The sequence below is a fragment of the Oncorhynchus kisutch genome, linkage group LG11 (genome assembly GCF_002021735.2).
Source record: "Oncorhynchus kisutch isolate 150728-3 linkage group LG11, Okis_V2, whole genome shotgun sequence".
Classification (NCBI taxonomy): domain Eukaryota; kingdom Metazoa; phylum Chordata; class Actinopteri; order Salmoniformes; family Salmonidae; genus Oncorhynchus; species Oncorhynchus kisutch.
In genome coordinates this window covers 15,943,459-15,966,950 of record NC_034184.2, presented here as the reverse complement: position 1 = coordinate 15,966,950, position 23,492 = coordinate 15,943,459, and the positions used below count along the sequence as shown (strand labels likewise).

The 23,492-nt window shown below is 55.2% G+C and overlaps 1 protein-coding gene across 2 annotated transcripts in view; it reads right to left on the bottom strand.

The window, feature by feature from the left end:
• The window catches only part of LOC109898923 (disks large homolog 5), a 134,310-nt gene that overhangs the window by 6,592 nt on the left and 104,226 nt on the right, over positions 1–23,492 (bottom strand). For both annotated transcript variants that reach the window (XM_031835373.1, XM_031835374.1), the window contains exons 26-31: positions 5,888–6,050; positions 4,147–4,280; positions 3,773–3,937; positions 3,236–3,425; positions 2,816–2,964; positions 1,577–1,747 (exon numbers count right to left, since the gene is read on the bottom strand). In XM_031835373.1, the coding sequence (XP_031691233.1) occupies positions 1,577–1,747; positions 2,816–2,964; positions 3,236–3,425; positions 3,773–3,937; positions 4,147–4,280; positions 5,888–6,050 (972 nt within the window). The remainder of the gene's footprint in view (positions 1–1,576; positions 1,748–2,815; positions 2,965–3,235; positions 3,426–3,772; positions 3,938–4,146; positions 4,281–5,887; positions 6,051–23,492) is intronic.

Below are 23,492 nucleotides of genomic sequence, written 5' to 3'. Positions count from 1 at the left end.
GTCTGATACAGGTACCCCCACCACACTCACCCCTCACTCCTGAGCTTTCACTCCCCTCCAGCATTCAAGCACTGTAGGGGCGAGTGACTCTGGACTTTATTTATTTATTTGTATTTATCTTTATTTAACCAGGTAGGCAAGTTGAGAACAAGTTCTCATTTACAATTGCGACCTGGCCAAGATTACGCAAAGCAGTTCGACAGATACAACGACACAGAGTTACACATGGAGTAAAACAAACATACAGTCAATAATACAGTATAAACAAGTCTATATACGATGTGAGCAAATGAGGTGAGAAGGGAGGTAAAGGCAAAAAAAGGCCATGGTGGCAAAGTAAATACAATATAGCAAGTAAAACACTGGAATGGTAGATTTGCAGTGGAAGAATGTGCAAAGTATAAATAAAATAAATACAGTAGGGAAAGAGGTAGTTGTTTGGGCTAAATTATAAGTGGGCTATGTACAGGTGCAGTAATCTGTGAGCTGCTCTGACAGTTGGTGCTTAAAGCTAGTGAGGGAGATAAGTTTTTCCAGTTTCAGAGATTTTTGTAGTTCGTTCCAGTTATTGGCAGCAGAGAACTGGAAGGAGAGGCGCCCAAAGAAAGAATTGGTTTTGGGGGTGACTAGAGAGATATACCTGCTGGAGCGTGTGCTACAGGTGGAAGATGCTATGGTGACCAGCGAGCTGAGATAAGAGGGGACTTTACCTAGCAGGGTCTTGTAGATGACATGGAGCCAGTGGGTTTGGCGACGAGTATGAAGCGAGGGCCAGCCAACGAGAGCGTACAGGTCGCAATGGTGGGTAGTATATGGGGCTTTGGTGACAAAAGGGATGGCACTGTGATAGACTGCATCCAATTTGTTGAGTAGGGTATTGGAGGCTATTTTGTAAATGACATCGCCGAAGTCGAGGATTGGTAGGATGGTCAGTTTTACAAGGGTATGTTTGGCAGCATGAGTGAAGGATGCTTTGTTGCGAAATAGGAAGCCAATTCTAGATTTAACTTTGGATTGGAGATGTTTGATGTGAGTCTGGAAGGAGAGTTTACAGTCTAACCAGACACCAGAATGAAGCAATAAGGCCCATGAAGGTGTGGTATATTGCCAATATACCACAGCTAAGGGCTGTTGTTCTTACGCATGATGGAACGCGGAGTGCCTGGACACAGCCCTTAACTGTGGTATATTGGCAATACCTGAGGTGCCTTATTGCTATTATAAACTGGTTACCAATGTAATTAGAGCATTAAAAATACATGTTTTGTCGTACCAGTGGTATACGGTTTGATATACCATGGCTGTCAGCCAATCAGAATTCAGGGCTTGAACCACCCAGTTTATAATGCTTTTTAAACGTGTTATAAGCATGCATAAGCATTAATAAAGTATTTTAATAAGGCGTATCATGTGTTTATTAACCTTTATTTTAACAGGGAGTCATATTGAGACCCTGCAGAAACACACACATCAAATACCAAATGCAATCATTAAATATCTCTGTGTATCAACATTTCAACAGACTCAACATAACTGTTACCTAAAGTTTATTTACAGCAGGTACAGTATGACTTACATGTATTTGCTGGGGACCTGCCCTCGTGCCAGCTTGCGTGCGCTCTCATCTAACTGCCATGCCATCCAGAAGCCAAAGTTGCCCTTTGGTAGCGTGTCTTCAATGTACAGGATGTCATCCTTCTTGAAACTCAGCTCCAGCTCCATCTCTGCTACTCGCTCATAAAGTGCTCTGAAAGGAGAAGGAACACAGATGGGTTGACGTTCATTTAGAAAATGTGAAGATAATTTTCATGGGGATGCAGTGATATTGTACAGTTAAAGAATATAGACGTGTAAAAACCAGGTACAGTTTATTTACAACTGATGGATGTTGACTACAGGACCGATGTGACTCCATACGTGAAGGGGATTACAGTAGTAAGATGTTGACTACAGGACCGATGTGACTCCATACGTGAAGGGGATTACAGTAGTAAGATGTTGACTCCAGTTTCAACTGTTCTGCCTTATTATTATTTGACCATGCTGGTCATTTATGAACATTTGAACATCTTGGCCATGTTCTGTTATAATCTCCACCCAGCACAGCCAGAAGAGGACTGGCCACCCCACATAGCCTGGTTCCTCTCTAGGTTTCTTCCTAGGTATTGGCCTTTCTAGGGAGTTTTTCCTAGCCACCGTGCTTCTACACCTGCATTGCTTGCTGTTTGGGGTTTTAGGCTGGGTTTCTGTACAGCACTTTGACTACAGGACAGATGTGACTCCATACGTGAAGGGGATTACAGTAGTAAGATGTTGACTACAGGACAGATGTGACTCCATACGTGAAGGGGATTACAGTAGTAAGATGTTGACTACAGGACAGATGTGACTCCATACGTGAAGGGGATTACAGTAGTAAGATGTTGACTACAGGACAGATGTGACTCCATACGTGAAGGGGATTACAGTAGTAAGATGTTGACTACAGGACGGATGTGACTCCATACGTGAAGGGGATTACAGTAGTAAGGTGTTGACTACAGGACAGATGTGACTCCATACGTGAAGGGGATTACAGTAGTAAGATGTTGACTACAGGACAGATGTGACTCCATACGTGAAGGGGATTACAGTAGTAAGATGTTGACTACAGGACGGATGTGACTCCATACGTGAAGGGGATTACAGTAGTAAGATGTTGACTACAGGACCGATGTGACTCCATACGTGAAGGGGATTACAGTAGTAAGATGTTGACTGATGTTTCAAAAAGAAATATGTGCAGCAATCTGATATGAAAACATAGTTTTAGTACCTGATATAAAACCCATCTCCTGGTGAGTCTTTGAGCATGGCGAGCTCATCCAGACGATGTTGGACTTTAAACATGACCGTTTCAGCCGGTTTCAACATCTCCAGGTAAGCCTCTTCCGCAGTCTTATTCTTCATGTTGACACCATTGTACTGTTGAAAAACATCCATTCAATATTGAGCAAAGTAATAATACAAAATGTTTGTGAATCACTGAATAGTTTGCTTTCATCAAATTAACTGTACATAAAAAAATTGAATCGGTAGCTAGCAAGAAGAAAGGTATGTGTTGGAGTAACTCTGCATCTACTTCAGTGCTACACACGGCCCAGGAAGTCTGTATGTATACCTGTCTCTCTACGTATGTACCATACAGGTTACCTCTATACTACACCATACAATACTATACGGCCCTATACTCTACCTCCAGTATTTGGTCTCCAGGCACCAGTCCGTCGGGACACTTGGCAGGGCTGTCATCCTCCAGACTCTCTACATATATACCATACAGGTTCCCTCCACAGAGCTGCACCCCCAACTCTCCCTGGGGTTTCTTCAGCCGCACCAGCCTCACCTCTGGGGCCCTGCGAGAGCCTGCACCTGGAGAAGATAGCCTGGACAGAGATGGATATGCCTCCCATAGTCAGAGTCTATCTGGCAACCCAATGACCACCACTTAAATTTGGTCAATTCAGGAAGGTAACTGAAATTCCAACTTCCTGAATTGACTGAATTAAAACCTCCCACAGTCAGTCTATCTGGCAACCCAATTACCATCATTTCAATTCGGTCAATTCAGGAACAGAACTCAAATTCCAACTTCCTGCATTGACTGAATATGAATGGAATTGACTTAAACCCTGATGACATATTAATAACTAACACTAAGGAACAGAATGCTACAGCTGTTGTTTATTTGATTTATTTCTACAATATTATGACCACCTGAGTTATCCTGTACCTGAAGGAGCTGTGAGGGCTGGTGGCTGGGGTGGTCTGTTTAGAAGGTGGTGTCATGGTCCCTTCGTCTTGCTCACTCAAGGTGTCGATGACGGAGGGATTGTCTGGAGTGGTGGCTCCGCTGAGCTGGGGGGTTGGCTGACCACTGATGGACTCCATACGAGAACTGAAGAGAATATCATCAAAATCAGTCTCCTATTACCTGGAGCGAGAGAGGTTTCCCAGCTGTGTGTGGCGTACCCTTACCTGGAGCGAGAGAGGTTTCCCAGCTCTGTGTGTGTGTGTGTGTGTGGCGTACCTTTACCTGGAGCAAGAGAGGTTTCCCAGCTCTGTGTATGTGTGTGTGTCTGTGTGTCTGTGTGTGCGTGGCCTTACCTGGAGCGAGAGTGGTTTCCCAGCTGGAACATGTGTGGATTGTACTGAGCCAGGATGGTGATGGTGTCACACTGCTGACCAATCACAAGCCTTGCCTGCTGCTCATTGGCGTTCCGCAAGTTGATCCCATTAAACTGAAAGAAAGAACAACAACAGTTTGAGTGAGTGAGTGAGGGATGGATGAGTGAGAGGGATGAGAGAGAGAGAGGGATAGAAGAAGAGAGAGAGAGCGAGAGAGAGACATGGGGAAAGGTGAGAGAAAGAGAGTAAGATTAAGATTGAGAATGTGGGTAAATGGCATTTAAACATGTTTTTTTGAGCTGAAGGTGCTAGATGTAGTATGTCTCAGGCATGAGTAAGCTAGGTGAACAACTCTGCCCCCTCCCCCACATCCCGTTTCCCCACAACATGGTGGAGACTTTGTGGCTGTGGAATCTAGTGGAAACCACTCGCGCTTGAGCCCTTTACTTACAGTATGATCCACCAACTTTAAACAGTTGAAAATACTATATTTTTCATTATTAAAAAAATATTTGGGTAGCCAAGCGGTTAGAGCGTTGTGCCAGTAACCGAAAGGTTGCTGTTTTGAATACCAGAGCTGACAAGTTGAAAGATCTGTAGATGTGCCCTTGAGCAAGGCACTTCACCCTTATTTGCTCCAGTGGCGCCATACTGCTATGGCTGACCCTGTAAAACAACAATGAGGCCCCTCATTGTACCATTTAAATCGCTGTGAAATATATGTTTTCATTTTGTATTGTCACCTGCAGCGGTGGCATTTCGCTACACCTGCGACCGATACATTTGAGCAAGAGACTCTGAGTTCACGACCGGGAGGTCCACGGGGCGACACACAATTGGCCTAGCGTCGTCCGGGTTAGGGAGGGGTTGGCCGGTAGGGATATCCTTGTCTTATCGCGTACCAGCGACTCCTGTGGCGGGCTTGTGCGCTAACCAAGGTTGCCAGGTGCACGGTGTTTCCTCCGACACATTGGTGCAGCTGGCTTCCGGGTTGGATGCGCGCTGTGTTAAGAAGCAGTGTCGCTTGGTTGGGTTGTGTTTCGGAGGACGCATGACTTTCGACCTTCGTCTCTCCCGAGCCCGTACGGGAGTTGTAGCGATGAGACAAGATAGTAGCTACTAACAATTGGATACCACAAAATTGGGGAGAAAAAGGGGGCAAAATAAATAAAATATATATTTGTTAATTTTAAAAAAATGGTACAATGATGCTGTACACAATGAAATGCTTGTTTTGTCACATAAACTGAAATTAGGCAAACATAATAGAATACTAACAACCAGGTAATGGCAGGGTGATTTCTGCCATTGATGATTATGCTTGTGGGATGATAACCACCCCTCTGAGTGACGCTGAAGGAATAGTGTGGTGGGTGGGGGGGGTGCAGCCTGCCAATTTAACAACAAGAGCCGGTCCGGCTTTCGTTGACCAATAGGAAGACTGAACCATCGTTATGCAATTTTATGTGGGACCAAAAACATGTTTTCTTTTCTTTTAACATTGTGAAAACCATCATTCAAACATTTCATTATTACTGCAGATATATAGCTGACACTCTTATCCAGAGCGACTAACAGTAGTGAGAGCATACATTTTCATACTGGTCCCCTGTGGGAATTGAACCAACAACCCTGGCGTTGCAAGCGTCATTCAAATCCAATGATCTACTAACTGAGCTACACGGGACTATGACCCAAAAAGTAGGTGAGGAAAACATACCTCCAGCAGTTGGTCCCCGTACTCCAGCCGTGCTTGGTGTGCAATGCTTCCTGCCGTCACCTTGGATACGAACACACCCCCATTCTCCCCACTCACTATGGAGATGCCCAGGGGTTCTGCCCCTTTCTGTAGCGTCACGTTACGGGGCTCCTCCAGATAGGGCCTTTTAGGAGACCAACAGAATGAAGAACATTACAAAACCTAATACTGACTTAGCGTCATACTGTAATGACACCACACACACACACACACACAAAACCCATCCCGTTAAAACATCATCAAGCAAAAAGTGGTTTTACTTTGGCACAATTTTGAAATAATACTAAATATCAAAGGCCAATGTATATGAGTAAATGATAAGGGAACGTACTGACTAGCCTGAATGTGAATGCCTCCTTCTGTTAAAGCATATTACGACACAGATATAATCTGTGCATACAAAGGATGTTCCAGCCAGGCTCCAGATCATGTTCCAATCATGCGATCAGACAAAATTCAACAGCATCGTCATGCAATTTTAAGGAACTAGTGAAAAGCACTGAAGACACTTTAATGGAATATAATGTGTATTTTCTCTTATGTTACAGCTTAGTCTCAACATCTCACTAAGGACTTCTCAAATGCAAAGGATTAGCGTTGCAAAATTCCAGGAAGTTTCAAAGTGGCACAAAATACTTTTTGGAATTCATGGGAATTTACATAGAATTGACAATTCGGGGAGTTTAAGCACACTGATTGCTTTTCCCCTTCTTTTATATGCTTCCTGTCATCAATTGTGCCATATTACTTAAAGCATTACAAATAAAACAGTCAGGTACTTTAACAATGTTAGAAAAATCAAGACTCAAGAGGCACCCATTTCTGCGTGCCTGACTAGTGTAGAACAAACCTCAAGCTCCGTAATGAGGAGAACCTGGGCCTAACAGCCAGAGGCAGGCGGAGAAAGGATCTGTTATAGAACAGATATCTAGAGCAGAGATGAAGAGAGATGGGAGAGGGAGGAAAGAGGGAAAGACAGGGAAAGAGAGAAGAGAAGGAAAATACAGGGAAAGAGAGAAGAGAAGGACAGAGGGTGAGGAGAGGAACAGAGGGTGAGGAGAGGGACAGAGGGTGAGGAGAGGGACAGAGGGTGAGGAGAGGGACAGAGGGTGAGGAGAGGGACAGAGGGTGAGGAGAGGGACAAAGGGTGAAGAGAGGGACAGAGGGTGAGGAGAGGGACAGAGGGTGAGGAGAGGGACAAGAGGGTGAGGAGAGGGACAGAGGGTGAAGAGAGGGACAGAGGTGAAGAGAGGGACAGAGGGTGAAGAGAGGGACAGAGGGTTAGGAGAGGGACAGAGGGTGAGGAGAGGGGACAGAGGGTGAGGAGAGGGACAGAGGGTGTAGGAGAGGGACAGAGGGTGAGGAGAGGGCAGAGGGTGAGGAGAGGGACAGAGGGTGAAGAGAGGGACCAGAGGGTGAAGAGAGGTGACAGAGGGTGAGGAGAGGGACAGAGGCGTGGAGGTAGAGGGACAGAGGGTGAGGAGAGGGACAGAGGGTGAGGAGAGGGACAGAGGGTGAGGAGAGGGACAAAGGGTGAGGAGAGGGACAGAGGGTGAGGAGAGGGACAGAGGGTGAGGAGAGGGACAAAGGGTGAAGAGAGGGACAAAGGGTGAGGAGAGGGAAAGAGGGTGAGGAGAGGGACAGAGGGTGAGGAGAGGGACAGAGGGTGAGGAGAGGGACAAAGGGTGAAGAGAGGGACAAAGGGTGAGGAGAGGGAAAGAGGGTGAGGAGAGGGACAGAGGGTGAGGAGAGGGACAGAGGGTGAGGAGAGGGACAGAGGGTGAGGAGAGGGACAGAGAGTGAGGAGAGGGACAGAGGGTGAGGAGAGGGACAGGGGGTGAGGAGAGGGACAGAGGGTGAGGAGAGGGACAGAGGGTGAGGAGAGGGAAAGAGGGTGAGGAGAGGGACAGAGGGTGAGGAGAGGGACAGAGGGTGAGGAGAGGAACAGAGGGTGAGGAGAGGAACAGAGGGTGAGGAGAGGGACAAAGGGTGAAGAGAGGGGCAGAGGGTGAGGGAGAGGGACAGAGGGTTGAGGAGAGGGGACAGAGGGTGAGGAGATGGACAGAGGATGAGGAGAGGGACAAGGGTGAGGAGAGGGAAAGAGGGTGAGAGAGGGACAGAGGGTGAGGAGAGGGACAGAGGGTGAGGAGAGGGACAGAGGGTGAGGAGAGGGACAGAGGGTGAGGAGAGGGACAGAGGGTGAGGAGAGGGACAAAGGGTGAGGAGAGGGACAAAGGGTGAGGAGAGGACAGAGGGTGAGGAGAGGGACAGAGGGTGAGGAGAGGGACAAAAGGGTGAGGAGAGGGAAAGAGGGTGAGAAGAGGGACAGAGGGTGAGAAGAGGGGACAGAGGGTGAGGAGAGGGACAGAGGGGTGAAGAGAGGGACAGAGGGTGAAGAGAGGGACAGAGGGGTGAGGAGAGGGACAGAGGGTGAGAAGAGAGGGACAGAGAGTGAGGAGAGGGACAGAGGGTGAGGAGAGGGACAGAGGGGGTGAGGAGAGGACACAAGGGTGAAGAGAGGGACAAAGGGTGAGGAGAGGGACAGAGGGTGAGGAGAGGGACAGAGGGTGAGGAGAGGGACAGAGGGTGTGAGGAGAGGGACAGAGGGTGAGGAGAGGGACAAAGGGTGAGAGAGGGACAGAGGGTGAGGAGAGGGACAGAGGGTGAGGAGAGGGACAAAGGGTGAAGAGAGGGACAAAGGGTGAGGAGAGGGAAAGAGGGTGAGGAGAGGGACAGAGGGTGAGGAGAGGGACAGAGGGTGAGGAGAGGGACAAAGGGTGAAGAGAGGGACAAAGGGTGAGGAGAGGGACAGAGGGTGAGGAGAGGGACAGAGGGTGAGGAGAGGGACAGAGGGTGAGGAGAGGGACAGAGGGTGAGGAGAGGGACAGAGGGTGAGGAGAGGGACAGAGGGTGAGGAGAGGGACAGAGGGTGAGAGAGGGGGACAGGGGGTGAGGAGAGGGACAGAGGGTGAGGAGAGGGACAGAGGGTGAGGAGAGGGAAAGAGGGTGAGGAGGGGACAGAGGGTGAGGAGAGGGACAGAGGGTGTGAGGAGAGGAACAGAGGGTGAGGGGAGAGGAACAGAGGGTGAGGAGAGGGACAAAGGGTGAAGAGAGGGGCAGAGGGTGAGGAGAGGGACAGAGGGTGAGGAGAGGGACAGAGGGTGAGGAGAGGGACAGAGGGTGAGGAGAGGGACAAAGGGTGAGGAGAGGGAAAGAGGGTGAGAAGAGGGAAAGAGGGTGAGAAGAGGGACAGAGGGTGAGGAGAGGGACAGAGGGTGAGGAGAGGGACAGAGGGTGAGGAGAGGGACAGAGGGTGAGGAGAGGGACAGAGGGTGAGGAGAGGGACAAAGGGTGAGGAGAGGGACAAAGGGTGAGGAGAGGGACAGAGGGTGAGGAGAGGGGACAGAGGGTGAGGAGAGGGACAAAGGGTGTGAGGAGGGAAAGAGGGTGAGAAGAGGGACAGAGGGTGGGAGAAGAGGGACAGAGGGTGAGGAGAGGGACAGAGGGTGAAGAGAGGGACAGAGGGTGAGGAAGAGGGACAGAGGTGAGGAGAGGGACAGAGGGTGAGGAGAGGGACAGAGGGTGAGGAGGGACAAAGGGGTGAAGAGAGGGACAAAGGGTGAGGAGAGGGAAAGAGGGTGAGAAGAGGGACAGAGGGTGAGGAGAGGGACAGAGGGTGAGGAGAGGGACAGAGGGTGAGGAGAGGGACAGAGAGTGAGGAGAGGGACAGAGGGTGAGGAGAGGGACAGGGGGTGAGGAGAGGGACAGAGGGTGAGGAGAGGGACAGAGGGTGAGGAGAGGAGAGGGACAGAGGGTGAGGAGAGGGAAAGAGGGTGAGGAGAGGGACAGAGGGTGAGGAGAGGGACAGAGGGTGAGGAGAGGGACAGAGGGTGAGGAGAGGGACAGGGGGTGAGGAGAGGGACAGGGGGTGAGGAGAGGGACAGAGGGTGAGGAGAGGGACAGAGGGTGAGGAGAGGGACAGAGGGTGAGGAGAGGGACAGAGGGTGAGGAGAGGGACAGAGGGTGAGGAGAGGGACAGAGGGTGAGGAGAGGGACAAAGGGTGAGGAGAGGGACAAGAGGGTGAGGAGAGGGAAAGAGGGTGAGGAGAGGGACAGAGGGTGAGAAGAGGGACAGAGGGTGAGGAGAGGGACAGAGGGTGAGGAGAGGGACAGAGGGTGAGGAGAGGGACAGAGGGTGAGGAGAGGGACAAAGGGTGAGGAGAGGGACAAAGGGTGAGGAGAGGGACAGAGGGTGAGGAGAGGGACAGAGGGTGAGGAGAGGGACAAAGGGTGAGGAGAGGGAAAGAGGGTGAGAAGAGGGACAGAGGGTGAGAAGAGGGACAGAGGGTGAGGAGAGGGACAGAGGGTGAAGAGAGGGACAGAGGGTGAGGAGAGGGACAGAGGGTGAGAAGAGGGACAGAGAGTGAGGAGAGGGACAGAGGGTGAGGAGAGGGACAGAGGGTGAGGAGAGGGACAAAGGGTGAAGAGAGGGACAAAGGGTGAGGAGAGGGAAAGAGGGTGAGAAGAGGGAGAGGGTGAGGAGAGGGACAGAGGGTGAGGAGAGGGACAGAGGGTGAGGAGAGGGACAGAGAGTGAGGAGGGGACAGAGGGTGAGGAGAGGGACAGGGGGTGAGGAGAGGGACAGAGGGTGAGGAGAGGGACAGAGGGTGAGGAGAGGGACAGAGGGTGAGGAGAGGAGAGGGACAGAGGGTGAGGAGATGGAAAGAGGGTGAGGAGAGGGACAGAGGGTGAGGAGAGGGACAGAGGGTGAGGAGAGGGACAGAGGGTGAGGAGAGGGACAGAGGGTGAGGAGAGGGACAGAGGGTGAGGAGAGGGACAGGGGGTGAGGTGAGGAGAGGGACAGAGGGTGAGGAGAGGGACAGAGGGTGAGAAGAGGGACAGAGGGTGAGGAGAGGGACAGAGGGTGAGGAGAGGGACAGAGGGTGAGGAGAGGGACAGAGGGTGAGGAGGGGGACAGAGGGTGAGGAGAGGGACAAGAGGGTGAGGAGAGGGACAGGGTGTGAGAAGAGGGACAGGGTGAGGAGAGGGACAGAGGGTGAGGAGAGGGACAGAGGGTGAGGAGAGGGACAGAGGGTGAGGAGAGGGACAGAGGGTGAGGAGAGGGACAGAGGGTGAGGAGAGGGACAGAGGGTGAGGAGAGGGACAGAGGGTGAGGAGAGGGACAGAGGGTGAAGAGAGGGACAGAGGGTGAAGAGAGGGACAGAGGGTGAGGAGAGGGACAGAGGGTGAGGAGAGGGACAGAGGGTGAGGAGAGGGAAGAGGGTGAGGAGAGGGACAGAGGGTGTGAGAAGAGGGACAGAGGGTGAGGAGAGGGACAGAGGGTGAGGAGAGGGAAAGAGGGTGAGGAGAGGGAGAGGGTGAGGAGAGGGACAGAGGGTGAGAGGAGAGGGACAGAGGGTGAGGAGAGGGACAGAGGGTGAGGAGAGGGACAGAGGTGAGGAGAGGGACAGAGGGTGAGGAGAGGGACAGAGGGTGAGGAGAGGGACAGAGGGTGAGGAGAGGGACAAAGGGTGAGGGAGGAGAGGGACAGAGGGTGAGGAGAGGGACAGAGGGTGAGGAGAGGGGACAGAGGGTGAGGAGAGGGACAGAGGGTGAGGAGAGGGAAAGGGGAGGAAAGAGGTGAGGAGAGGGACAGAGGGTGAGGAGAGGGACAGAGGGTGAGGAGAGAGGGACAGAGGGTGAGGAGAGGGACAGAGGGTGAGGAGAGGGACAGGGGGTGAGGAGAGGGACAGAGGGTGAGGAGAGGAAGAGGGTGAGAGGGGAGGTGTGGAGAGGGACAGAGGGTGAGAGAGGGGACAAAGGGGTGAAGAGAGGGACAGAGGGTGAGGAGAGGGACAGAGGGTGAGGAGAGGGACAGAGGGTGAGGAGAGGGACAGAGGGTGAGGAGAGGGACAGAGGGTGAGGAGAGGGACAGAGGGTGAGGAGAGGGACAGAGGGGGAGGGAGAGGGGACAGGGGGGAGAGGGTGAGGAGAGGGACAGAGGGTGAGGAGAGGGACAGAGGGTGAGGAGAGGGACAGAGGGTGAGGAGAGGAGAGGGGACAGGGGTGAGGAGAGGAAAAAGAGGGTGAGGAGAGGGACAGAGGGTGAGGAGAGGGACAGAGGGTGAGGAGAGGGACAGAGGGTGAGGAGAGGGACAGGGGGTGAGGAGAGGGACAGGGGGTGAGGAGAGGGACAGAGGGTGAGGAGAGGACAGAGGGTGAGGAGAGGGACAGAGGGTGAGGAGAGGGACAGAGGGTGAGGAGAGGGACAGAGGGTGAGGAGAGGGACAGAGGGTGAGGAGAGGGACAGAGGGTGAGGAGAGGGACAGAGGGTGGGAGAGAGGGGAAAGAGGGTGAGGAGAGGGACAGAGGGTGAGAAGAGGGACAGAGGGTGAGGAGAGGGACAGAGGGTGAGGAGAGGGAAAGAGGGTGAGGAGAGGGACAGAGGGTGAGGAGAGGGACAGAGGGTGAGGAGAGGGACAGAGGGTGAGGAGAGGGACAAAGGGTGAGGAGAGGGACAGAGGGTGAGGAGAGGGACAGAGGGTGAGGAGAGGGACAGAGGTGAGTGAGGAGAGGGACAGAGGGTGAGGAGAGGGACAGAGGGTGAGGAGAGGGACAGAGGGTGAGGAGAGGGAAAGAGGGTGAGAAGAGGGACAGGGTGAGGAGAGGGACAGAGGGTGAGGAGAGGGACAGAGGGTGGAGAGGGACAGAGGGTGAGGAGAGGGGACAGAGGGTGAGGAGAGGGACAGAGAGGTGAGGAGAGGGACAGAGGGTGAGGAGAGGGACAGAGGGTGTGAGGAGAGGGACAAAGTGGGAAGAGAGGACAAGAGGGTGAGGAGAGGGAACGAGGGTGAGGAGAGGGGACAGAGGGTGAGGAGAGGGAGGGACAGAGGGTGAGGAGAGGGACAGGGGTGAGGAGAGAGAGAGAGGGTGAGGAGAGGGACAGAGGGTGAGGAGAGGGACAGAGGGTAGGGTGAGGAGAAGAGGGACAGAGGGTGAGGAGAGGGACAGAGGGTGAGGAGAGGGACAGGGGGTGGGGAGGGACAGAGGGTGAGGAGAGGGACAGAGGGTGAGGAGAGGGACAGAGGGTGAGGAGAGGGACAGAGGGTGAGGAGAGGGACAGAGGGTTGAGGGACAGAGGGGAGGGAGGGACAGAGGGTGAGGAGAGGGACAGAGGGTGAGGAGAGGGAAAGAGGGTGAGAAGAGGGACAGAGGGTGAGGAGAGGGACAGAGGGTGAGGAGAGGGACAGAGGGTGAGGAGAGGGACAGAGGGGTGAGGAGAGGGACAGAGGGTGAGGAGAGGGACAGAGGGTGAGGAGAGGGACAGAGGGTGAGGAGAGGGACAGAGGGTGAGGAGAGGGACAGAGGGTGAGGAGAGGGAAAGAGGGTGAGAAGAGGGACAGAGGGTGAGGAAGAGGGACAGAGGGTGAGGAGAGGGACAGAGGGTGAGGAGAGGGACAGAGGGTGAGGAGAGGGACAGAGGGGGAGGAGAGGGACAGAGGGTGAGGAGAGGGACAGAGGGTGAGGAGAGGGACAGAGGGTGAGGAGAGGGACAGAGGGTGAGGAGAGGGACAGAGGGTGAGGAGAGGGACAGAGGGTGAGGAGAGGGACAGAGGGGGGTGAGAAGAGGGACAGAGGGTGAGGAGAGGGACAGAGGGTGAGGAGAGGGACAGAGGGTGAGGAGAGGGACAGAGGGTGAGGAGAGGGACAGAGGGTGAGAGAGGGACAGGGGTGAGGAGAGGGACAGAGGGTGGGAGGAGAGGGACAGAGGGTGAGGAGAGGGACAGAGGGTGAGGAGAGGGACAGAGGGTGAGGAGAGGGACAAAGGGTGAGGAGAGGGACAGAGGGTGAGGAGAGGGACAGAGGGTGAGGAAGAGGGACAGAGGGTGAGGAGAGGGACAGAGGGTGAGGAGAGGGACAGAGGGTGAGGAGAGGGACAGAGGGTGAGGAGAGGGACAGAGGGTGGNGGGACAGAGGGTGAGGAGAGGGACAGAGGGTGAGGAGAGGGACAGAGGGTGAGGAAGAGGGACAGAGGGTGAGAGAGAGGGACAGAGGGTGAGGAGAGGGACAGAGGGTGAGGAGAGGGACAGAGGGTGAGGAGAGGGACAGAGGGTGAGGAGAGGGAAAGAGGGTGAGGAGAGGGACAGAGGGTGAGGAGAGGGACAGAGGGTGAGGAGAGGGACAGAGGGTGAGGAGAGGGAAAGAGGGTGAGGAGAGGGACAGAGGGTGAGGAGAGGGACAGAGGGTGAGGAGAGGGACAGAGGGTGAGGAGAGGGACAAAGGGTGAGGAGAGGGACAGAGGGTGAGAGGAGAGGGACAGAGGGTGGGGAGAGGGACAGAGGGTGAGAGAGAGGGACAGAGGGTGAGGAGAGGGACAGAGGGTGAGGAGAGGGACAGAGGGTGAGGAGAGGGACAGAGGGTGAAGAGAGGGACAAAGGGTGTGGTGAAGAGAGGACAAAGGGTGAGGAGAGGGAAAGAGGGTGAGGAGAGGGGACAGAGGGTGAGGAGAGGAGAGGGACAGAGGGTGAGGAGAGGGACAGAGGGTGAGGAGAGGGACAGAGGGTGAGGAGAGGGACAGAGGGTGAGGAGAGGGACAGAGGGTGAGGAGAGGGACAGAGGGTGAGGAGAGGGACAGAGGGTGAGGAGAGGGAGGCGGGGAAAGAGGGTGAGGAGAGGGACAGAGGGGTGAGGAGAGGGAAAGAGGGTGAGAAGAGGGACAGAGGGTGAGAGAGGGACAGAGAGGGGTGAGAAGAGGGACAGAGGGTGAGGAGAGGGACAGAGGGTGAGGAGAGGACAGAGGGTGAGAAGAGGGACAGAGGGTGAGGAGAGGGACAGAGGGTGAGGAGAGGGACAGAGGGTGAGGAGAGGGACAGAGGGTGAGGAGAGGACAAAGGGTGAGGAGAGGGAAAGAGGGTGAGAGAGGGACAGGACAGAGGGTGAGAGAGAGAGGGACAGAGGGTGAGGAGAGGGAGAGGGTGAGGAGGAGAGGGACAGAGGGTGAGGAGAGGGGACAGAGGGTGAGGAGAGGGACAAAGGGTGAGGAGAGGGACAGAGGGTGAGGAGAGGGACAGAGGGTGAGAGAGGGACAGAGGGTGAGGAGAGGGACAGAGGGTGAGGAGAGGGACAGAGGGTGAGGAGAGGGACAGAGGGTGAGGAGAGGGACAGAGGGTGAGGAGAGGGACAAAGGGTGAGGAGAGGGACAGAGGGTGAGGAGAGGGACAGAGGGTGAGGAGAGGGACAGAGGGTGAGGAGAGGGACAGAGGGTGAGGAGAGGGAAGAGGGTGAGGAGAGGGACAGAGGGTGAGGAGAGGGACAGAGGGTGAGGAGAGGGACAGAGGGTGAGGAGAGGGACAAAGGGTGAGGAGAGGGACAGAGGGTGAGGAGAGGGACAGAGGGTGAGGAGAGGGACAGAGGGTGAGGAGAGGGACAGAGGGTGAGGAGAGGGACAAAGGGTGAGGAGAGGGACAAAGGGTGAGGAGAGGGACAGAGGGTGAGGAGAGGGACAGAGGGTGAGGAGAGGGACAAAGGGTGAGGAGAGGGAAAGAGGGTGAGGAGAGGGACAGAGGGTGAGGAGAGGGACAGAGGGTGAGGAGAGGGACAGAGGGTGAGGAGAGGGACAGAGGGTGAGGAGAGGGACAGAGGGTGAGGAGAGGGACAGAGGGTGAGGAGAGGGACAGAGGGTGAGGAGAGGGACAGAGGGTGAGGAGAGGGACAAAGGGTGAGAGAGGGACAGAGGGTGAGGAGAGGGAAAGAGGGTGAGAGAAGAGGGACAGAGGGTGAGGAGAGGGACAGAGGGTGAGGAGAGGGACAGAGGGTGAGGAGAGGGACAGAGGGTGAGGAGAGGGACAGAGGGTGAGGAGAGGGACAGAGGGTGAGGAGAGGGACAGAGGGTGAGGAGAGGGAGGAGAAGGGGACAGAGGGTGAGGAGAGGGACAGAGGGTGAGGAGAGGAGAGGGACAGAGGGTGAGGAGAGGGACAGAGGGTGAGGAGAGGGACAGAGGGTGAGGAGAGGGACAGAGGGTGAGGAGAGGGACAGAGGGTGAGGAGACAGAGGGTGAGGAGAGGGACAGAGGGTGAGGAGAGGGACAGAGGGTGAGGAGAGGGACAGAGGGTGAGGAGAGGGACAGAGGGTGAGGAGAGGGACAGAGGGTGAGGAGAGGGACAGAGGGTGAGGAGAGGGACAGAGGGTGAGGAGAGGGACAGAGGGTGAGGAGAGGGACAGAGGGTGAGGAGAGGGACAGAGGGTGAGAGAGAGAGGGACAAAGAGGGTGAGGAGAGGGACAGAGGGTGAGGAGAGGGACAGAGGGTGAGGAGAGGGACAGAGGGTGAGGAGAGGGACAAGAGGGTGAGGAGAGGGACAGAGGGTGAGGAGAGGGACAGAGGGTGAGGAGAGGGACAGAGGGTGAGGGAGGGACAGAGGGTGAGGAGAGGGACAGAGGGTGAGGAGAGGGACAGAGGGTGAGGAGAGGGACAGAGGGTGAGGAGAGGGACAGAGGGTGAGGAGAGGGACAGAGGGTGAGGAGAGGGACAAAGGGTGAGGAGAGGGACAAAGGGTGAGAGAAGAGGGACAGAGGGTGAGAAGAGGGACAGAGGGTGAGGAGAGGGACAGAGGGTGTGAAGAGAGGGACAGAGGGTGAGGAGAGGGACAGAGGGTGAGAAGAGGGACAGAGAGTGAGGAGAGGGACGAGGGTGAGGAGAGGGACAGAGGTGTGAGGAGAGGGACAAAGGGTGAAGAGAGGGACATAAGGGTGAGGAGAAGGGAAAAGAGGGTGAGAGAGGAAGAGGGTGCTACAGAGGGTAGGAGAGGAGAGGGACAGAGGGTGAGGAGAGGGACAGAGGGTGAGGAGAGAGGGACAGAGGGTGAGGAGAGGGACAGAGGGTGAGGAGAGGGACAGAGGGTGAGGAGAGGGACAGAGGGTGAGGAGAGGGACAGAGGGTGAGGAGAGGGACAGAGGGTGAGGAGAGGGAGGGACAGAGGGTGAGGAGAGGGACAGAGGGTGAGGAGAGGGACAGAGGGTGAGGAGAGGGACAGAGGGTGAGGAGAGGGACAGAGGGTGAGGAGAGGGACAGGGGGTGAGGAGAGGGACAGGGGGTGAGGAGAGGGGACAGAGGGTGAGGAGAGGGACAGAGGGTGAGGAGAGGGACAGAGGGTGAGGAGAGGGACAGAGGGTGAGGAGAGGGACAGAGGGTGAGGAGAGGGACAGAGGGTGAGGAGAGGGACAGAGGGTGAGGAGAGGGACAGAGGGTGAGGAGAGGGACAGAGGGTGAGAAGAGGGACAGAGGGTGAGGAGAGGGACAGAGGGTGAGGAGAGGGACAGAGGGTGAGGAGAGGGACAGAGGGTGAGGAGAGGGACAGAGGGTGAGGAGAGGGACAGAGGGTGAGGAGAGGGACAGAGGGTGAGGAGAGGGACAGAGGGTGAGGAGAGGGACAGAGGGTGAGGAGAGGGACAGAGGGTGAGGAGAGGGACAGAGGGTGAGGAGAGGGACAGAGGGGTGAGGAGAGGGACAAAGGGTGAGGAGAGGGAAAAGGGGTGAGAAGAGGGACAGAGGGTGAGAAGAGGGACAGAGGGTGAGGAGAGGGACAGAGGGTGAGGAGAGGGACAGAGGGTGAGGAGAGGGACAGAGGGTGAGAAGAGGGACAGAGGGTGAGGAGAGGGACAGAGGGTGAGGAGAGGGACAGAGGGTGAGGAGAGGGACAGAGGGTGAGGAGAGGGACAAAGGGTGAGGAGAGGGACAGAGGGTGAGGAGAGGGACAGAGGGTGAGGAGAGGGACAGAGGGTGAGAAGAGGGACAGAGGGTGAGGAGAGGGAAAGAGGGTGAGGAGAGGGACAGAGGGTGAGGAGAGGGACAGAGGGTGAGGAGAGGGACAGAGGGTGAGGAGAGGGACAGAGGGTGAGGAGAGGGACAGGGGGTGGGGAGAGAGGGACAGAGGGTGAGGAGAGGGACAGAGGGTGAGGAGAGGGACAGAGGGTGAGGAGAGGGACAGAGGGTGAGGAGAGGGACAGAGAGGTGAGGAGGTGGAGGAGGAGGGAGGGAAAAGAGGGTGAGGAGAGGGACAGAGGGTGAGGAGAGGTGAGGGAAGAGGGGAGAAGAGGGACAGGGTTGAGAAGAGGACAGAGGGTGAGAAGAGGGACAGAGTGTGAGGAGGAGCGGACAGAGGGTGAAGGAGGAGAGGGGACAGAGGGTGAGGAGAGGACAGAGGTGAGAAGAGGGAGACAGAGGGTGAGGAGAGGGACAGAGGGTGAGGAGAGGGACAGAGGGTGAGGAGAGGGACAGAGGGTTGAGGAGAGGGACAAAGGGTGAGGAGAGGGAAAGAGGGTGAGAAGAGGGACCAGAGGGTGAGAAGAGGGACAGAGGCGTGAGGAGAGGGAAGAGGGTGAGGAGAGGGACAGAGGGTGAGGAGAGGGACCGAGGGGTGAGGAGAGGGAAGAGGGTGAGGAGAGGGACAAAGGGTGAGGAAGGAGAGGACAGAGGGTGAGGAGAGGGACAGAGGGTGAGGAGAGGGGACAGAGGGTTGCGGAGAGGGACAAAGGGTGAGGAGAGGGAAAGGGGTGAGAAGAGGGACCGAGGTGAGAAGAGGGACAGAGGGTGAGGAGAGAGGGACAGAGGGTTTGAAGAGAGGGACAGAGGGTGAGGAGAGGGACAGAGGGTGAGAAGAGGGACAGAGAGTGAGGAGAGGGACAGAGGGTGAGGAGAGGGACAGAGAGTGAGGAGAGGGACAGAGGGTGAGGAGAGGGACAGAGGGGTGATGAGGAGCGGGACAAAGGGTGAAGAGAGGGACAAGGGTGAGGAGAGGGAAAGAGGGTGAGAAGAGGGACAGAGGGTGAGGAGAGGGACAGAGGGTGAGGAAGAGGGACAGAGGGTTTGCGGAGAGGGACAGAGAGTGTGAGGAGAGGGGACAGAGGGTGAGGAGAGGGGACAGGGGGTGAGGAGAGGGACAGAGGGTGAGGAGAGGGACAGAGGGTGAGGAGAGGGACAGAGGGTGAGGGAGAGGGGAGGGAAAGAGGGTGAGGAGAGGGACAGAGGGTTGAGGAGAGGGAAAGAGGGTGAGAAGAGGGACAGAGGGTGAGAAGAGGGACAGAGGGTGAGGAGAGGGACCGAGGGTGAGGAGAGGGACAGAGGGTGAGAAGAGGGACATAGGGTGAGCAGAGGGACAGAGGGTGAGGAGAGGGACAGAGGGTGAGGAGAGGGACAGAGGGTGAGGAGAGGGACAGCGGGTGAGGAGAGGGACAGAGGGTGAGGAGAGGGACAGAGGGTGAGAGAGGACAAGTGAGGAGAGGGACAGAGGGGTGAGGAGGAGGGACAGAGGGTGAGGAGAGGGACAAAGGGTGAGGAGAGGGACAGAGGGTGAGAAGAGGGGACAGAGGGTGAGGAGAGGGACAGAGGGTGAGGAGAGGGACAGAGGGTGAGGAGAGGGACAGAGGGTGAGGAGAGGGACAAAGGGTGAGGAGAGGGACAGAGGGTGAGGAGAGGGACAGAGGGTGAGGAGAGGGACAAAGGGTGAGGAGAGGGAAAGAGCGTGAGAAGAGGGACAGAGGGTGAGAAGAGGGACAGAGGGTGAGGATAGGGAAAGAGGGTGAGGAGAGGGAAAGAGGGTGAGAAGAGGGACAGAGGGTGAGAAGAGGGACAGAGGGTGAGGAGAGGGACAGAGGGTGAGGAGAGGGACAGAGGGTGAGGAGAGGGACAGAGGGTGAGGAGAGGGACAGAGGGTGAGGAGAGGGACAAAGGGTGAGGGAGAGGGACAAAGGGTTGAGGAGAGGGACAGAGGGTGAGAAGAGGGACAGAGGGTGAGAAGAGGGACAGAGGGTGAGAAGAGGGACAGAGGGTGAGGAGAGGGACAGAGGGTGAAGAGAGGGACAGAGGGTGAGGAGAGGGACAGAGGGTTGAGAAGAGGGACAGAGGGTGAGGAGAGGGACAGAGGGTGAGGAGAGGGACAGAGGGTGAGGAGAGGGACAAAGGGTGAAGAGAGGGACAAAGGGTGAGGAGAGGGAAAGAGGGTGAGAAGAGGGACAGAGGGTGAGGAGAGGGACAGAGGGTGAGGAGAGGGACAGAGAGTGAGGAGAGGGACAGAGGGTGAGGAGAGGGACAGGGGGTTGAGGAGAGGGACAGGGGGTGAGGAGAGGGACAGAGGGTGAGGAGAGGGACAGAGGGTGAGGAGAGGAGAGGGACAGAGTGTGAGGAGATGGAAAGAGGGTGAGGAGAGGGACAGAGGGTGAGGAGAGGGACAGAGGGTGAGGAGAGGGGGAGGGAAAGAGGGTGAGGAGAGGGACAGAGGGTGAGGAGAGGGAAAGAGGGTGAGAAGAGGGACAGAGGGTGAGAAGAGGGACAGAGGGTGAGGAGAGGGACAGAGGGTGAGGAGAGGGACAGAGGGTGAGAAGAGGGACAGAGGGTGAGGAGAGGGACAGACGGTGAGGAGAGGGACAGAGGGTGAGAAGAGGGACAGAGGGTGAGGAGAGGGACAGAGGGTGAGGAGAGGGACAGAGGGTGAGGAGAGGGACAGAGGGTGAGGAGAGGGACAGAGGGTGAGGAGAGGGACAAAGGGTGAGGAGAGGGACAGAGGGTGAGGAGAGGGACAGAGGGTGAGGAGAGGGACAGGGGGTGAGGAGAGGGACAGGGGGTGAGGAGAGGGACAGAGGGTGAGGAGAGGGACAGAGGGTGAGGAGAGGGACAGAGGGTGAGGAGAGGAGAGGGACAGAGTGTGAGGAGAGGAGAGGGACAGAGTGTGAGGAGATGGAAAGAGGGTGAGGAGAGGGACAGAGGGTGAGGAGAGGGGAGGGAAAGAGGGTGAGGAGAGGGGAGGGAAAGAGGGTGAGGAGAGGGACAGAGGGTGAGGAGAGGGAAAGAGGGTGAGAAGAGGGACAGAGGGTGAGAAGAGGGACAGAGGGTGAGGAGAGGGACAGAGGGTGAGGAGAGGGACAGAGGGTGAGAAGAGGGACAGAGGGTGAGGAGAGGGACAGACGGTGAGGAGAGGGACAGAGGGTGAGAAGAGGGACAGAGGGTGAGGAGAGGGACAGAGGGTGAGGAGAGGGACAGAGGGTGAGGAGAGGGACAGAGGGTGAGGAGAGGGACAAAGGGTGAGGAGAGGGACAGAGGGTGAGGAGAGGGACAGAGGGTGAGGAGAGGGACAAAGGGTGAGGAGAGGGAAAGAGGGTGAGAAGAGGGACAGAGGGTGAGAAGAGGGACAGAGGGTGAGGAGAGGGACAGAGGGTGAAGAGAGGGACAGAGGGTGAGGAGAGGGACAGAGGGTGAGAAGAGGGACAGAGAGTGAGGAGAGGGACAGAGGGTGAGGAGAGGGACAGAGGGTGAGGAGAGGGACAAAGGGTGAAGAGAGGGACAAAGGGTGAGGAGAGGGAAAGAGGTGTGAGAAGAGGGACAGAGGGTGAGGAGAGGGACAGAGGGTGAGGAGAGGGACAGAGGGTGAGGAGAGGGACAGAGAGTGAGGAGAGGGACAGAGGGTGAGGAGAGGGACAGGGGGTGAGGAGAGGGACAGAGGGTGAGGAGAGGGACAGAGGGTGAGGAGAGGGACAGAGGGTGAGGAGAGGGACAGAGGGTGAGGAGAGGGACAGAGGGTGAGGAGAGGAGAGGGACAGAGTGTGAGGAGATGGAAAGAGGGTGAGGAGAGGGACAGAGGGTGAGGAGAGGGACAGAGGGTGAGGAGAGGGACAGAGGGTGAGGAGAGGGACAGAGGGTGAGGAGAGGGACAGAGGGTGAGGAGAGGGACAGAGGGTGAGGAGAGGGACAGAGGGTGAGGAGAGGGGAGGGAAAGAGGGTGAGGAGAGGGACAGAGGGTGAGGAGAGGGAAAGAGGGTGAGAAGAGGGACAGAGGGTGAGAAGAGGGACAGAGGGTGAGGAGAGGGACAGAGGGTGAGGAGAGGGACAGAGGGTGAGAAGAGGGACAGAGGGTGAGGAGAGGGACAGACGGTGAGGAGAGGGACAGAGGGTGAGGAGAGGGACAAAGGGTGAGGAGAGGGAAAGAGGGTGAGAAGAGGGACAGAGGGTGAGAAGAGGGACAGAGGGTGAGGAGAGGGACAGAGGGTGAGGAGAGGGACAGAGGGTGAGGAGAGGGACAGAGGGTGAGGAGAGGGACAGAGGGTGAGGAGAGGGACAGAGGGTGAGGAGAGGGACAGAGGGTGAGAAGAGGGACAGAGAAGCAAAGGAGGGAAAGCAAGAAAGGGAGCGAATAGAAAATCCCAGAAAGGAGAGGATGGATGTCAGGCAGGTTCAGAGAGCTCCAGATAGACAAGGGGAAGGAAAGACAGTTTACAGATAAAATTATAGAAGATGGAGCCACAAACAACGTGGGACACAGCTTCCAGACAGTGATGTTTACTTCACCACTAACACTACGATCAGCATCAACTCACAGACAGACAGACAAGAGACAAACAGAAGAGAGACCGATGGGATGTACAGGTATATATCTACATGTTCCATTGACTAATGAGGCAACAGGAAACTAGTCAAAGTGATGGGGATGGTACCTCAAAGCAGGTGTGTGTGTGTGTGTGTGTGTGTGTGTGTGTGTGTGTGTGTGTGTGTGTGTGTGTGTGTGTGTGTGTGTGTGTGTGTGTGTGTGTGTGTGTGTGTGTGTGTGTGTTAGAGTCCTGCATCGGGTCGGAAAGGTCTTCAATCAAAATATATAGATTTTTTTTACAAACCCAGGAGCTTGTTGTGTTGCGAATTCCACCCTGTGAGCGGTGAGGCAGGCAGTAGGCTACCGGCCACCCAGTGAGAGAGTGTAGAGCAGGTACTGTCTCTTTGTGTGGTGCTGAAACATTCTAATTTGTCCACGTGCAGAGCTATGTTCCATCCCGCCACCACACGTGACAATACATTGTCAAGTTTTCTTTCCCTAGCTAGCCTAGCTCACTTGGAAATGGTTAATCTAACCAGAGAAATAAGAAGATAGGTCATGATGGTGGAATACACCATCGTGGAAACAGGTGCTGGCAAGTGAAATCCCTGGTAAGGAAGGATTTTGGAGTTACTGTGGGCAAGGAGAGCAACCCGGTAGATGCAAAACGTGCCCAGAAGTTATTTGTTTATCAGTTTGTTCATTTAGACCATACGCAGATCATATAAAGTTTAAACCGATGCAGCTGGTGACAGTTTGAGTATAGCCAACTAAATGCATGTATTTTTGTTAGCTATATTAGATTCTGGGAATTGTTCATTTAAGTTTCAATTAAACTATTTGATTATCTGAAAACATATTGAACGTAGAGGTATTGTTTTGTATGTCGGCTATAGGCTTTCATTAGGTAAGAAGGCTAATTAGAAGTCGATTTGGTTTGTCAATGTGCTGCATCGCATTATGAAGAAAATAAAATATTGGTTTCCTTTTATTCAAATGTTGAATAAACATGCAGACAAATTCATTAATGCAGGGAAGGGGAATAATAGCCTACTACTCTGGAGTCATAAAAACAATTAAATAAATGTACATTATTTTGCGGGTCAGGGATCAGCTCTCGGAACAATGCTATGCGGGTGTGTCGGGTTGCAGAGAAAAATCTGTCCTGCTGTGGGGTATTGGGTGGGGCTCAGAATTGATGTAGCCGGCACG